This window comes from Erpetoichthys calabaricus, chromosome 4, assembly GCF_900747795.2.
Source record: "Erpetoichthys calabaricus chromosome 4, fErpCal1.3, whole genome shotgun sequence".
NCBI lineage: Eukaryota > Metazoa > Chordata > Cladistia > Polypteriformes > Polypteridae > Erpetoichthys > Erpetoichthys calabaricus.
In genome coordinates, this window is record NC_041397.2 from 134,949,802 (window position 1) to 134,967,599 (window position 17,798).

The 17,798-nt window shown below is 40.5% G+C and overlaps 1 protein-coding gene across 2 annotated transcripts in view; it reads right to left on the minus strand.

The window, feature by feature from the left end:
- The window catches only part of LOC114650281 (uncharacterized), a 91,601-nt gene that overhangs the window by 23,170 nt on the left and 50,633 nt on the right, over nt 1–17,798 (minus strand). For both annotated transcript variants that reach the window (XM_028799811.2, XM_051927113.1), the window contains exons 5-8: nt 14,801–14,872; nt 14,199–14,306; nt 10,523–10,612; nt 794–1,160 (exon numbers count right to left, since the gene is read on the minus strand). In XM_028799811.2, coding sequence (XP_028655644.1) covers nt 794–1,160; nt 10,523–10,612; nt 14,199–14,306; nt 14,801–14,872 — 637 coding nt within the window. The remainder of the gene's footprint in view (nt 1–793; nt 1,161–10,522; nt 10,613–14,198; nt 14,307–14,800; nt 14,873–17,798) is intronic.

Here is a 17,798-nt window from a genome sequence, read left to right on the forward strand (position 1 = left end):
AACATAACAAAATGTGGAAAAAGTGATGCGCTGTGAATACTTTCCGGATGCACTGTATATATATATTTCTGAAACCACTATTCCCACTTTTTGGGCTGCAGGGCCCACTGAATAAACCCACTGGCATAGAGCTGCAATTAGGATCCAATTCACAAATGTCCACTAGGGACAAATAAAGTTCTCTCTTTCTATTTGTTGTCACTGCCTTCTGGTCCTTGTCTCTAAAAGTGTGCCACCAAGAAGACTACATTTTACTTCGGCCAGCCTAATAACCATGCCTCTCTTTGCCAGATGAGCTAAAAGATTTGCCCATTCTGCTTTCAAGCAGTACAATAAGCTTCTCCATGACAATCTCAACTAGTTCCTGTTTAAGGATCTTCAGGTGTCTGCTGAAGATGTACCTCTTCACAGCTCAGGCTTTCTATTCCCTTCATCTGTACACAGAAGCACTACCTTTATGAACCAGCTGCAATTCATTTTTTCAATGAAACATTCATTTTGTTTAATAATTACTGCAGGACATTACATGGATATTTTTTGTATTGTATAGACAAATTCAAATTGCAAAATAATTATCCATGCAGCATCAATTATTCCTATTCTATGAATAATTCTATTAGATGAAAAAGAAAATTAATCTGCCTCCTGACACTTGTTACTAAACAAAATTATATTATATATATATACACACACACACACACACACGCATATATACATTATACATATATTATACATATTAACAAAACAAACAAATTAACAGAATGAATCATTTCCTTGCAATATGTTTACTTACTTTCTTCTGTACTCAAGTTATTCCCGGTCGGCAAATAGTTCAATACTGATGAAGATACTTTCTTGTCAGTACTAACCATCTTCTTTACTGTAATCCTTTCCTTAATGGGATGGGACTCTTGGGGTTCACCATTAACCTTAGGTAGTGGATGTTCTTTGAAATAAGATGAGATAATTTGATGCACGAGTGGTCCTTGTCTACCTTGAGGCTCAAGGAGTGGAGGAGAGCTGCAGATCCTAGTAGCCGGAGTGAGCTTTGGAGGACTTGTACACTGATCCTTCTGATTACAGGAAACTGAATATTCACATTCTAGTTTTGGCATTTTAAGAGAGTCCTCCCTTGCTGACACCTCCAAAAGCACAGGCGTCTGAAAATGCAAGGCAAAAATAATTACTTGAACACTGATTGAATATGAACACAATATATTTTCCTGATTAGTTAAATAATATCCTTTCACTCAATTCAACACTGATCTTTCTTGTGTTAAGCTGAAGAAAAAGTCACTAACACTTACAAGTGTGCTTGTACAATAAATAATCAGACATCGAACTCAATCAAAAAATTAATTTTTACCAGGTCTTTGGTTTAGAGTGGCACCGGATTTAATTTTGTACTACGCTTATACTCACTAATGTTTGAGCCCAATTTAAAATTTTCTTTGATAAACACTTCACCATTTTTGACTTCACCAATAATCTTTCTCCTTCAACTCCCCACTGATGCTCTATTCCTTTGGTGTCACTTCATGCATTCACTGACAATTCCTATCCAAGTCACTTACAACTTTTATTTATGTTTTGGTCTCATTAGCTATATCCAGCTACCAGATATGTTGTCAGTCCTCGAAGTTGTTCTTCTCTGCATATGCCATGCAGGATCCTTTATCATATGCCATTTAGAAATAAAATAAACTGATTATACACCATTTTGAAACATCCTTATATTATTTTGCTTGAGTCCGTCCATGTTTGGTATAAACAACGGTTGCCACAACTACTATATCCCTCCACAATAATAGCAAGGAATCCGTGTTCCTGGCAGTGTTTTGGTCTTAGGCTTATCTTCAAGTCTTCAATGTGACCAATTATCGACTGTGGTGTTTGACTGTTTATTTAGTGCATACTTTGTTATTGACCGAAACTGCATTATGACACTATCATTTTACACTTCCTCTTTCCTTCACATCAACGTAAACCTCCTGATAAAATAAAAAGGCACATACAGCCTAGGTGCGCCCAACAGAAACGGTCTCACTGGCCTATATACTCACACCAACGCACAGAAGCAGAAACATCTATATCACGCCAGACCAACCAGCACAGGCAAGATGCCTTAGAACAACAAAGACAACATATGACAAACCACACAGCGACATGATCCAAAGATCAGCGGCAACAAGTCTTATACGTAGACAGTGAACGAAAAACAAATTACACACAACCTTTCTGAAGAGCAGCGGCAAACCGCTAGGCAACAACATACATTACGACGGAAAAACTACAGAGATTCCATAACACTGACAACTCAAAGCAAGATATTCTCTTTATATTATGGCGCAGGTAAGTCCCCATTTGTTTAGTATATTGTAGGACTACCACCAAGTCACAATGACAAACGTTTAATAACGGAGTTTATTTGCCAGGCCCTGTTTTTACCCATGGCCAGTTGTACACTACATTTTCCAGAATCACATCGAAACCCAGGTTAAACATACAGGTACTTGCGGGTTACACACGGGGGAATATTTTTGCTGACAATAACGTTTATGCAACAAATTGCATTTTCCGACAATTATAGATGTTGGTATACTACATTACCTGATGGCCACACTTCACACATACTGACTTAGATGTGCCTTGCATTTCCCTTCTTATCCAATATGTTCTGTTAACCTGTTCATATTACACTTTCTCTTATAAATATTTTGTTGTAAGTGACTATAATATCCCACACTAATCATGCGACTATTCTAATACCGAGTCCTCTCACAAGTCACTAATTATTAAAATCTCTTTTCTTACTGTGACATTGGGTCGGGTCAAGGCTGGGTGCATCCCTGGAATCTCCACCATAAAAATAAATAAATTGCCATCTTTTCGACAGTGTGAATCTTAGCGGCACTGGACCGCTACAGTGTTACTCATTTCTCCTTGCTGCTGATTGACTTCTGCACTGTGATGCATCTCCAAGATGAGTGTTCTTATGTTTTCAGTTTTGTTCTATTTAATCCTTAAACCGCCACAACCGGCTATAGTCGTTTCCCAGTGCCATTTGCCAGCAGGTAGGAGCCGAGTATATTCAGAGACGTACATTCGTTGAGCAGCCCGCTCACGACCGGTTCCGGCCCCTGGAGCACTGCAATCTCTGGGATTCAGCTGCTGCACTAGACTAGCCTGCAAGTATCAGTGTTTACCTCTGTGTGCTTGCATGCAGCCAGTTCAAGCGCAGTTGGCTCAGTGATTTACTGAATTTCGTCAATGGCGTCAGCTGCACCTTGTACATATTGTTCCAGTAGTTTTTTTTTAAAATAGTATTTACAGTTCATTAGCAGTGTGTAAAATGATCAGTGTTGCAGTAATTGTGATGCTCTTTGCAAGAAAAAATTGTGTTCCATTAAAATATCACTTTTTCTTAGTGAATTGTGACATTTACTTAACACTAGAATTACCAGAGCCTACGGAAAAACTCGTAGATCCGGCCCACCTTAAATCCATTCGCACCTCTTCCTCAGCATCTTTTGTCCTGTAAATATGCTGATTAAGACAAGCAGCCTGTTATTCCATCCCCCACCGCCGCAGAACGTGCACAAAGTTCTCCTAGCTCATGCCTTGATTTATTTTCTGGGAGTGAAGTGCTGGAGTTTTAGAGTGTAAATAATAGATTGTTTTTTGGAACACATGCATTTCATGTGTGTTCCGTTTCTAAAATAATCTGTGTAAACACATTGTTAAAACAGAAACGTTTGTCATATTTTAGTAGTAAAAGACAAAATGTTGGCATAAACTATATGCGTGAAGCCTGAAGTTCAAAGATCAAATAAACACTTTCACAAAAGGTTCAAGGACGATACAACAGCTTCTGTGGCTTAGAGGTAAGATTTGCTGACTTGTAATCAAAAGTTCCCGGTTCAATCCCTACTGACTCCTGTATTTGCCGCTTTCAGTAGTGAGCTGCTTTTATTGTTAATATTATACAGTACACATATACATTTGGTTTGCGTCTATGACAGACAGTGTACATTTATAGGACTTGTGAAAGTTACCTTTGTTTTTTCCCCACTTTTATTCTCTCAGTCACGATCACAATACATACTATCACCCTAGGGATCTGACGCTGTTAGTTTTTGTTTGAAACTGGGAGTAACTGTAGATGTGAGTGGTGTTTTGAGGCAATGGAACTGGACATTCTCTGATCTGGAGGGATAAAAGCTGACACACAAACGCTGGTGAATCTGCCTTCTTCGTATCTCACCGTCACTTGAATTTTTTTTATTCAGTTTTATTGAGTGTTCCTGCTCACACTGAATTAGTATGCACCCTATGGTCTATGATGTCAAAAAAAAAAAAAAAAAAAAACCCCCAGAGACATACGTATATATGATATTTGGAATTATTCATTTTATGACCTGTATAGTACATTTCGGAAAACATTCTGGTACGGATGCAACATTATTCATATTCATTCACATAACACCGCATGTTCCCCCCCCCGATTGTGCCAGTCCCCACATGTTGCTGTTTCTTTTGTACTCTAGGGCATGCACAGGCAACAATAGTACAGAGAGGTCAGTTCAGCACTATATGCAATCATCACATTCAAATGTTAACAGTTTAAACACATGCAAGGACCCGTACTTCCTACATTTACGACGTGTGTACCTGTTGCAATGCGTACACTTCTCTCTATACTGTGGTTTCTATTACACACCTGAAAGAGACAATATATGTGACATTTTGAAGAAATCATTTTATGACCTGAATAGTACCAACCAGAAAACATCATCACACTAATGCAATATTATTTGAAAACGAACAGTGTCCGATCGGGTGTGAATTTATGCTGGCGCTGTTACTTAGAGTCAGATCAGGAGGGGCGAAGTTTGGGGGGGAACAGCGTGATCGTGATTTAGAGAATAAAACTGAAAAAATCAAACTTTTACAAGTACAATAAATTTATACCCAATGTCCCATATACAGTATTTGTCTCTTTTTTTCTCCGTGCTGCGTTAACATCGTGCACCAGAAGGCTTGAGCTTATTCAGTGCGCGCAGGAACACGCAGGTTGCCAGTTGCTCGTGTTATAACACGCTTGACCTGGCAACAATCAACGCACATGTACTGTGCAAGGCATGCACGGAGGCCACTGAGAAAAGAAGAGTGTTCATGGCTCACTTTGCAGAGGAACTTCGTTGTCGCATCTTACTTGAAAAGGCGATGGAAAAAGAAAAGGAGGATGCAACATCGACAACCTTCTGTTTCAAGACAGCCGCTTTCCCCAGGAAAGTAAACTGAGTCGGTGTCAGGTGCCCTTTCAATGTAATAGGAACCACAGTATAGACAAAAGTGTGCGCATTGCAACAGGTACACACGTCGTAAATGTAGGAAGGCCGGGTCCTTGCGTGTGTTTGAACTGTTAACATTTGAATGTGATGATTGCATACAGCGCTGAACTGACCTCTCTGTACTATTGTTGCCTCTGCATGTCCTAGAGTACAAAAGAAACGACAACATGTGGGGACTGGCACGATCGGGGGGGAAAAATACATGCGGTGTTATGTGAATGAATATGAATAATGTTGCATCCGTGCCACAATGTTTTCCGAAATGTACTATACAGGTCATAAAATAAATAATTCCAAATATCATATATACCTATGTCTCTGTTTTTTTTTTTTTTTTTTTTTTTGACATCATAGACCATAGGGTGCATACTAATTCAGCGTGAGCAGGAACACTCAATAAAACTGAATAAAAAAAATTCAAGTGACGGTGAGATACGAAGAAGGAGAATTCACCAGCGTTTGTGTGTCAGCTTTTATCCCTCCAGATCAGAGAATGTCCAGTTCCATTGCCTCAAAACACCACTCACATCTGCAGTTATTCCCAGTTTCAAATAAAAACTAACAGCGTCAGATCCCTAGGGCGGTAGTATGTATCGTGATCGTGACAGAGAATAAAACTGGAAAAAAAAAAAAAGGGTAACTTTCACAAGTCCTATAAATGTACACCGTCTCGTTACAGACATAAACCAAATGTATGTGTGTACTGTATAATATTAACAATAAGAGCAGCTCACTACTGAAAACGGCAAATACAGGAGTCAGTCGGGATCGAACTGGGGACTCTTGATTACAAGTCAGCAAATCTTACTGCTATGCCACGGAAGCAATTGTATCGTCCTTGAACCTTTTGTGAAAGTGTTTAATTGATCTTTGGACTTCAGGCTTCACACATTATATAGTTTATGCCAACATTTTGTCATTTACTACTAAAATATGACAAACATTTCTGTTATAGCAATGTGTTTACACAGATTATTGTAGAAACGGAACACTCATGAAATGCATGTGTTCCAAATAACAATCTATTATTTCCACTCTAAAACTCCAGCACTTCACTCCCAGATAATCAAGGCATGAGCTGGAAGAACTTTGTGCACGTTCTGCGATAGTGGGGGATGGAATAGCAGGCTGCTTGTCTTAATCGGCACATTTACAGGACAAAAGACGCTGAGGGAGAGGTGCGAACGGATTTAAGATGGGCCGGATCTACAAGTTTTTTCGTAGGCTCTGGTAATTCTAGTGTTAAAAAGTGCAGCAAAAAAGTATTTGGCATCCAGGGATGTATTAACCCCCAAGTATGTGGCAGTTTAAGGGTTAAAGCCCCAAGATGCCACCGAAACACCCTGCACCTTCTAAGGCGTCTGGCAATGAAAACGCGCTTGCATGAATTACAGTACATATAGCGCTAACATCGGTATTTTACATTCTAGCACTGCAGGTGACATAACAGTACAGTATACGGGTTTACCTTTACATTCTTTTTTTAGGTAATGTATTAAGCTGAGGCTGAAATGAAATTAAAGTGTTTTGGGGGCACATTTAGGGTTTAAACTATAAAAATAGGCATTTTTTAACCACATCCATAATTCACAATTTTTCACAATTCACGGGTGATCTAGGAACATAACCCCTGCAAATTTTGGGGATGTACTGTATAGATATACAGATTTTTGCATACACAAATAATCATAATACTGTATATCATAAACATATTCTTTCATTTCAATTAAGGGGTTTTCCTTAGAAAACTATGTTCTTTTAACATGGGAAATGACATCCTTTACATCCTCTAAAACTCAGTGATGGCCAGTGCAATTTCCAACACTGTGGTGTGTTAGGCTGGTAACACAACTTCAACAGAGGCCCAACAAATCAACAGGCTAATTTAAAGGGCAAGCTCAGTTATAAGACACGCTCTAGACTCCCTGGAGGTAGTAGCATAGGAGATAAAACAAACCTAGGTGCCATTATGAACAATGCTACACATCATCTCTCTCGCACACTAACACTGAGAATTTTCAGCCAAAAAATAATTCTGCAGATGTGTGTCAACATTACTGGGGCTCCTTTATACCAGCACCAATACATCTAACATAATGTCTAACTGTGACAGCCAAGTCTGAACTTTTCTTTCTTTTTAAACTTCCTGCTTTATAGTCATTCTGGTATTCTATCATACCATAATGACTGGTATTCTATTTATACAAGGGTGCCACAGAAATGGTGGAACAGATGTTGCAAGCGGGCATGCAATTTTGTAGTCCAAATGGTGGGAGTGTCTCCATAGGTTAGAAGTTCTTTCACAAATGCCAGCACTCCACACCCTCTGTGCTTTTCAGTCTACAGCGTACGCACTTTTGGGAATGTACATCTTTAGCTGAATTCACTACAGATGTAACGGCATGAGTAAACATTGATATTACTAAATATGGTGGATGTTAAGATAAGCCTTTAATAGTCAAATACAGTTTTCCTATAATAAGCCTGCTGCAGATAGTACTGAAAACTTTGAGTTGGGGTATGGCAAAAGTATAACATTTTGGTTAAAAGTTTGCTTAAACCAACTATGCATACAATATGGGCATGAAAATATCGACAACAGATAAGGATGGTGAATTGGAAACTGAATGAGTCTGCAAAGAGGTTCTTGCATAAGTTAAACAGCTCTCAACTAAATCACAAATGCCATTATATATCTATACTAATAAAAGGCAAAGCCCTCACTGACTCACTCATCACTAATTCTCCAACTTCCCGTGTAGGTAGAAGGCTGAAATTTGGCAGGCTCATTCCTTACAGCTTTCTCACAAAAGTTCAGCAGGTTTTATTTCGAAATTCTACGCGTTCTACAACGTCCGCCATGTTAAACTTTCTTATTTATGGCCCCATCTTCACAAAATTTGGTAGGCGGCTTCCCTGCGCTAAACGAAACAGATGTACGTATTTATTTCGGTGGTAGGACACCACTGTCGGCCGCCATATTGAACTTTCCAACGGTCTTTGTTAGTTATGGGCCCATCTTCAAGAAATTTGGTACGCGGGTTCCCAACGATAACTGAATCCTACTTACGTACATATATATGTCCAAAGCCTGCAGCTCAGTCACCGTGCGAGGCAGCGTTGGGTCCCCCATCCCCACGCCTCCCACGTAGTTGGCTGCCTGCCTATATAAGGCCGTCCATCGCTCCGGTCTCTTCATTCCCTTCCTTGCTTCGCCACGGTATTCACGTCTCCTTGCTGATAACTGCAGCTTTTTTATTTAATCCACGGCTTCTCCGCTGTTTTATTGTTCGTTTATTACGATTACAGTTATTGTGTAGGTATTTTAAACTTAGTTTACATTGTACAGGTACCCATTTCCTTTATCATTCCAACCGTACCCCCATTAACATGTCTATCGTGGTGATCACCATCGATGAAAGAACTGTCACTTACCGAATGGTTTCCATGCCCGGAGATGGCGACTGCCTTTTCCATTCTCTGTGTTACATATTGCATGGCCATATCAGGCTCACTCTTGATATCCGGACGAACATTGTGTCTTATGTATTGAATGACTGGGACCAGTTGAAGGTGTGGACTGATGACGGTACAGGAGATAAGTATACTACACAGGAGCACTATAAGAGTGAAATGCTTAAGCCCTTCACCTATGGTTCTGCATGTGAGTTGATGGCTGCCGCTAAATTGTTCGGTTGTCGCTTTCAAGTGTACCGAAATGGCCAAATATTTTACACTTTTGGACAACTGCCAATGCCTCTTAAACATCTTAGATTCACAGGTGACGATTTGAGTAGTTGACACTTTGATGTTTATGAATGTTTAAACTCTCAAAAGCTGGATGTGAAGTTATCGATGAAACCCATTTCAATTCAAATGCCTCCAATTTCCAGTAAGGCTCTGCTTTGCAATGACAATTAATAAGTCTCAGGGACAGACCCTACAAAAGGTTGGCATTGATTTGAGGCAAGATTGCTTTTCACATGGCCAACTATACGTTGCACGCTCAAGAGTAAGCTCAGCACACAGCTTGGTCATATTACAACCAGAGGGCCAAACTGACAACGTGGTATACAAAGAGATCCTTAACAAATAATTATTGGTATATTTTCCCTCAGTTGAAACAGGTTTACTTTTCTTCTTAATAAAAATTTTAAAGCAGTACTTCGCCACTGCGAAGCGCAGGTATTTTGCTAGTGTGTATATAAATAAAACAAACCAGTTTCACTTTAATCAAGTAGAATCTTCCTTGAGTCACGCTTTGTCTTTTGGTATCCGATACCCACAATCCATGGGGAGTTGAGCCTCTTAGGAGTTGATGGCAGAACTGTGACAAAACTCACCGTAACTTGTGTCAACTACCCAGATGTTTTCACTAAACCGTCAATATATTGCTGTTCGAAATATAAGCTTTAAACAGGATTTACAAGGGATTTTCATACAGCTCTGAATTAGACAACAGAGCACAAAACAGGAAACAACCCTGGATGGGTCACAGCAGATCACAAAGCACTAGGACATGGACACGCACACACACACAGTCACCAATGACAAACAGCCAGCTGATTTACAATGTAATGTTATACACAATCTTGACAGCAAGAAAATTCAGTAAGAGCCACAATATCACTAAACTATATTCTCTGAGAAAGGTTCAATTAAGAAAAAATAATATTCTGCAAAACCTTACATTTTCATTGTTTTCAAAACATTTGCTTGTTGCAGTCTTTGTACGGAGACATTTGATGCATGGTCAGTTGGTGCTGTAAAGTCATATATATTCCTTCTTTTCTCTGACCTTCACAAAATTACAAATAGCCTTTGGTGCTACTATGAGGAAAGGTATGGCAAACCTTACAATGCATCAGTGGTATTTTATTAGAAATTATTTCTATTTTAATTCAATGTAAACTTCTATGCATTATCAATATAAGGAAACTTAAGAATTTATGTAAAAATAATTCAAAAGATGTGCAAACTTACAGCATGTACATTTGTCATTACACATAATATGTTGAGGTTTCTGGAGTTGAACAATATTCTATGATGCATGATGAGCATTTACAGATGTATAAATGCTCTTGGAGGTTAACAAGAGTATTTATGTAACTTATATTTTTTGGGAGAGGAACCAATATTCAGCATTAAACCAAGCAATACACACTTACTTCCTTTGTTTCTGAAGATCGATCAGTGGCTTGATGTGATTTCCCTGGCCCCAATTTTCTCTCTTTTGAGTTATCTTTTTGCACCAACATCTGAAAACAGAAGAATTAACTATTTTAAAAGTTTAAACATGCACAACTATATGAAGTTATTTTAGATTGTAACATTTTCTTGTTTGAATAATTAAAATATCAACTACATTTAGAGCAGAGACCTGTGACATCTTCTAAAACTTACTTTATGACCCCTTAAAACCTTTAAAATGGTCAAACAACTGCATCTTAGTGTACATAAAAAGCTGTAACAAGTAAAATGCTCCATCTCTTTAAGATCAGTGTTTAAAGTTATAGTTTTAACCCTGAACCAAAACAAGGTGATTTCAGTTGGTCTTTAATAATAATTAGACAAATAAGAAATCAAAGAAAAATTAATATCACTCAAAAGAAAGAAGTATTAGTGTTAAAATAAATGTATCCAATATGAAGGTTATAAAGAGAATCTTCTCAGCAGAAAACGTGATAATCAACTCACGGTTAAGTATCTTTTTGTTACAAAAGTACCTCATTTTAAAAGAATGCTAAGATGGCCAGAGATAAAGAACAGCCTGCATACTACAAAACAGTAAAATTCTGCCATAAAAGTAAGCTAACCAGAACTGCTGAGCAGTTTATCTGGTTCAGTCTGAAGAATGATCCTGAATGCTGGGTAAGAATAATAAGTGCATAAAGAGTAATGCCTGAAAATAAGGCATTATAAAGCAGTGCTGGGCGGTATACCGGTTCATACTGAAAACCGTTTTTTTGAGTTTTGTTAGGATATGGATTTTTCTTATACCGCAAACCGGTTTAAATTGCCTAAACGACATTCGGAACGTGGCGCAGCGGGAAACTGCTACACCGCTAAACACAGATTTGTTGCACGGGGGCTCTTTTTCACTGCTACACCGCTAAATAGGTGTGGTAGTGTAGGTATTGCGCGGTGAAAATGGACAGAGAACATTCTGAAACTGAAGCTGTAGCTGACAATAAAGTTGAACATGAGGACACAGAAGAACTTCTGCCGAAAAAAAGGAGTCACGTCCGTTGTCTGGAGATACTTTGGTTTTAAAAGGTCCGATGTGGACCATTATGTTCAAATGTGTGAATACTGTTTCTATACTACTGGATAATACTGCAAGCCAAACTGTACTTGTTTTATTTGTTTTCAATACAGTGTAATGTACCTGGGTACTGTGTAATAGTGTGACGACATGTTGACTTTATTCTCGACATTTCTACTTTATTCTCGCCATTTATGTCAAGATTAAAGTCGACATGTTGACTTTATTCTCGTACTTTGTCATTAAAGTAGAACATCGTAAACTAAACTTCATCATAAAATGAATATTTAATTTACTAGATTTTCTCAAACCCCGTCATAAGTTATATAGCACATTAAATGCTTTGTGTTAAGTGTTCCCCGAGCTTCTTAAACTGATTTCCTCTTGCACTAAGAGGAGGCGCCGGCAGCAATCGCCGCACAGAATACATTCACTTCATGATATTCCTGCTCTCTGAACATTTAGAATGCTAAGATAAATACTTGATATAATTTTCATGGTGAAATGCATTAAAGCATGTATTAATCATGTGGGGGCACCGCGGCGTGGAGGTTGCACTGCTGCCTCGCAGCAATGGGGTCCCGGGTGTACCCGGCCTTGCATTTGCATGTTTTTCTGGTGGGATTACTCGGCGTGCTTCAGTTTCCTTTCAAAGTCATGTAGAATGTGGGGTTTTGTTATGCTATATTGACCCTGCTAGTGTATGTACTGCTCGTATTGACCCTGCGATGTACTGGCGACTCGTTCAGGGATGGGCGCCACCCTGAATGGATGGCATAATTAAACATGTATAACGAAGATATTTTTAAAGTTCTGAACACTCCGTGGGCTAAGTTTATAACTAGTTTTAATTTCACAAAGATGTTTATCGTGTGGTGATTGGTTATGTGGAGAAAGAAAAAGGAAGGATAGGAATTGGGGTTTTGGTACGTCAGATAGAGACAGCACGCGTGCAATAAAGAAAGCCTGCTCAGAAGAACATCCATTGAATTCTGTGTTCGTGTCTCCGACCACCAGATCACAAACCCAACATTTACACAATATTTAAGTTAAACCTGTGCGATACCCATTCATACATCCAGTTTTTTGGAGTCTCGTCACACCTGCCATAAAGTTCTCTACACCGAACATACACCTGGAGACCCCTTACTGCGCGGGAGCAGCACTACCGCCTCACTACCGTGCATGTTTAATACCTGCTTTAATACATTTTATCCTGAAAATGATATCAAGTATTTATCTTAGCATTGTAAATTTTCAGAGAGCAGGAATATCATGAAGTGAATAGATTCTGTGCGGTGATCGCTGTCTCCTCTTAGTGCGGAAGAAGTCAGTTTAAGAAGCGTAGTGATTAACAACTGGGTCGGGGAACACTTAACACAAACCATTTTAGGATGAAGTTTAGTTTACGACATTCTACTTTAATTATAAAGTAAACTATGAGAATAAAGTGGAAATGTCGACTTTAATCTCGACATAAACGGCGAGAATAAAGTGGAAATGTCGACTTTATTCTCGACATATAGTTTGTTTTTTTTCTTCCCTGTGTCCGTATTTTATTTCTTCACCGTGTTCCTTATGCGATGCCGTAGGGCTATACCACAAATAGCATTATAAATTAAAGTTTTAGTTTTATTATTTATGCATATAGCTTAGCTTGAAGCAAGGTCCATATTAATGCAGTCTGCCTATATGATGGTTCAGTTGGTAAAGATGTCATCACCAAGACTGCACTTGTTTTATTTTATTTTAATTTGGTGAATACTGTGTAATGCACCTGGGCTTGAAGTAATAGTACAACTATCAGTAATAATACTATTATTTATTTTATTGTCATTATTTATTAGTTTAAATATTATCCAGTTTAATGATGGTAAAGTTGTTTAAAAAGTCACTTTAACGTGTCAGTGGACAGAGATTGTTAACATTAACAGAAAATGTAGTTGTTTTACAAAAAATATTTACTAATTATTCCTTTTCTAAGACATGTTCAGTGCAATACAACTTTTGACAAGCACTTCTGGATATTTTACTAAGTCTAAATGCCTCTTTGTATGGTTGAAAATATGTTGTCAAAATTATAGTTTGTTTTTGCAAAATTTGTTCAATAAAAAGGTTCTATATTTTGACTGCATCTGTCATGCAGTGTGATTCCTTCTCTTCATTAGTGCCTCCCCCTTGAAAACTATCACTTTATGGGGCCATGCAAACCTGTATTAATACTTGTGTGCACATTAAATTATTTTATTTTTTTTGTACAATGTACAATGCTCTTAACAGTGGAATAGGTTATTCTTAGCCAGTCTACTGCAGTGGAAAATGTGGTTAATATCCACTCATGCATGGGAAAAAATACCGTCAAATACCGTGAAACCGGGATAATTTAGAAAAATACTGTGATACAGAATTTTGGTCATACCGCCCACCCCTATTAAAAAGTGACTAAAATAAGAAAAACCCTGAAATTTTGAGCTGCAATGATATTGGTATTATATATAATACTCTTCAAAATTAATATTTCAAAAACACTGCCATTCTATTAGGAAATGTATTTTTATAGTTGCCTTACAAAAACTTACTGCTTTATGATTCTCCATAAACTGCTGATGCTCTCTGTACAATGCCGAAACACTTTCTTCCAGATGGCCAAATTTGGTATCAAGCTTGTAAATAGCATCACACATCATCTAGTAACACAAGAGTTAACAAGAAAAAGTTAAACTCCTCTTGCAATATTCATTGCAAACAAATATGCAGACAACCATAATGCCATTACAATCTCAGGAGATCAGGAATGTAAGGACATAGAAGATGAAGTGGCGTACAATTTAAATCACAGGAATGTAAACCATAAGGTTTCCTGTTCAGTCCTCACCAATGACTCCCTTTCTCAACCTGCCAGTATTCCAGTGGTAGAAATGTGTAAACAGCTATAGGGAGAAAAATAGGCCAGATTTACTGGTCCTGGGCAATAAGGAAAAGCATTTCTTATGTAAATAACTTTCTACACATCAGCAACCAACTCTATAACTACAATTAACTGTAAAACAGAACACAGGCAAAGAGAAGACAGGAGTATAGACTACAAACTTGGCTTATAAGAAAAGCCACCAGAATCTCGCCAGCTAGTGAAAGCATGAGCAGAAACAAATCTCAAAATGTAAAGTTTACAGCTCATTACCTGACAGCAATTTAATATATTTTCTAGGACTTTTTGTTGATCATTCCTGCAGACATCTGGAGTTTGAATGACCTGTTGGTTTGAAAAAGTGTATTACAATGATTGAAATTATAAAGTGCTATGAAAAAAGTGATGCTTACCAGGTCATTTTATCAGAAACAGTGGCCAACAATGCACCAGATTTTAATATAAATTTATTAAAAAAAAAGGGAACATTAACAAAAACAAAATGCTGTGTACCTTCCAAGTGTACCTAGACAAATGTTTTTTGATCAACTGGGTAGCTGAATATAGTAGCCTTTCCCACTACAATAAAACAAATTTAGATATCTGTTGCATTTTAATAATTTAGTAGGCCAATATCCATCCATCCATCCATTGTCTCCCGCTTATCCGAGGTCGGGTCGCGGGGGCAGCAGCTTGAGCAGAGATGCCCAGACTTCCCTCTCCCCGGCCACTTCTTCTAGCTCTTCCGGGAGAATCCCAAGGCGTTCCCAGGCCAGTCGAGAGACATAGTCCCTCCAGCGTGTCCTGGGTCTTCCCAGGGGGCCTCCTCCCGGTTGGACGTGCCCGGAACACCTCACCAGGGAGGCGTCCAGGAGGCATCCTGATCAGATGCCCGAGCCACCTCATCTGACTCCTCTCGATGCGGAGGAGCAGCGGCTCTACTCTGAGCCCCTCCCGGATGACTGAGCTTCTCACCCTATCTTTAAGGGAAAGCCCAGACACCCTGCGGAGGAAACTCATTTCAGCCGCTTGTATTCGCGATCTCGTTCTTTCGGTCACTACCCATAGCTCATGACCATAGGTGAGGGTAGGAACATAGATCGACTGGTAAATTGAGAGCTTCGCCTTGCGGCTCAGCTCCTTTTTCACCACGACAGACCGATGCAATGCCCGCATTACTGCGGATGCCGCACCGATCCGCCTGTCGATCTCACGTTCCATTCTTCCCTCACTCGTGAACAAGACCCCGAGATACTTGAACTCCTCCACTTGGGGCAGGATCTCGCTACCAACCCTGAGAGGGCACTCCACCCTTTTCCGGCTGAGGACCAAGGTCTCGGATTTGGAGGTGCTGATTCTCATCCCAGCCGCTTCACATTCGGCTGCGAACCGATCCAGAGAGAGCTGAAGATCACGGCCTGATGAAGCAAACAGGACAACATCATCTGCAAAAAGCAGTGACCCAATCCTGAGCCCACCAAACCGGACCCCCTCAACACCCTGGCTGCGCCTAGAAATTCTGTCCATAAAAGTTATGAACAGAATCGGTGACAAAGGGCAGCCCTGGCGGAGTCCAACTCTCACTGGAAACAGGTTCGACTTACTGCCGGCAATGCGGACCAAGCTCTGGCACCGATCGTACAGGAACTGAACAGCCCTTATCAGGGGGGCCGGTACCCCATACTCTCGGAGTACCCCCCACAGGATTCCCCGAGGGACACGGTCGAATGCCTTTTCTAAGTCCACAAAACACATGTAGACTGGTTGGGCAAACTCCCATGCACCCTCCAGGACCCTGCTAAGGGTATAGAGCTGCTGTCAAGCTGAAGAAGGAGTCCTACAGGACCCTTTTGTCCTGTGGGACCCCGGAGGCAGCTGATAGGTACCGGCAGGCCAAGCGGAATGCGGCTTTGGTGGTTGCTGAGGCAAAAACTCGGGCGTGGGAGGAGTTTGGGGAGGCCATGGAGAATGACTTTCGGACGGCTTCGAGGAGATTCTGGTCCACCATCCGGCGTCTCAGGAAGGGGAAGCAGTGCAGTGTCAACACTGTATATGGTGGGGATGGTGCGCTGCTGACCTCGACTCGGGACGTTGTGGGTCGGTGGGGGGAATACTTCGAAGACCTCCTCAATCCCATTAACATGCCTTCCAATGAGGAAGCAGAGCCTGGGGACTCAGAGGTGGACTCCCCCATCTCTGGGACTGAGGTCACCGAGGTGGTCAAAAAACTCCTTGGTGGCAGGGCCCCGGGGGTGGATGAGATACGCCCGGAGTTCCTCAAGGCTCTGGATGTTGTAGGACTGTCTTGGCTGACACGCCTCTGCAACATCGCATGGACATCAGGGACAGTGCCTCTGGATTGGTAGACCGGGGTGGTGGTCCCCCTCTTTAAGAAGGGGGATCGGAGGGTGTGTTCCAACTACAGAGGGATCACACTCCTCAGCCTCCCTGGAAAAGTCTATTCATGGGTCCTGGAGAGAAGGGTCCGTCGGATAGTCGAGCCTCGGATTCAGGAGGAACAGTGTGGTTTTCGTCCTGGTCGCGGAACAGTGGACCAGCTCTATACCCTTAGCAGGGTCCTGGAGGGTGCATGGGAGTTTGCCCAACCAGTCTACATGTGTTTTGTGGACTTAGAAAAGGCATTCGACCGTGTCCCTCGGGGAATCCTGTGGGGGGTACTCCGAGAGTATGGGGTACCGGCCCCCCTGATAAGGGCTGTTCAGTCCCTGTACGATCGGTGCCAGAGCTTGGTCCGCATTGCCGGCAGTAAGTCGAACCCGTTTCCAGTGAGAGTTGGACTCCGCCAGGGCTGCCCTTTGTCACCGATTCTGTTCATAACTTTTATGGACAGAATTTCTAGGCGCAGCCAGTAGGCCAATATATTATATTATATTATATTATATATATATATATTATATATACATACAGTGATCCCTCGCTATATCGCGCTTCGCCTTTCGCGGCTTCACTCTATCGCGGATTTTATATGTAAGCATATTTAAATATATATCGCGGATTTTTTTGCTGGTTTGCGGATTTCTGAGGACAATGGGTCTTTTAATTTCTGGTACATGCTTCCTCAGTTGGTTTGCCCAGTTGATTTCATACAAGGGACGCTATTGGCAGATGGCTGAGAAGCTACCCAACTTACTTTTCTCTCTCTTGCGCTTTCTCTGATCCGGACGTAGGGGGTGTGAGCAGGGGGGCTGTTCGCACACCTAGACGATACGGACGCTCGTCTAAAAATGCTGAAAGATTATCTTCACGTTGC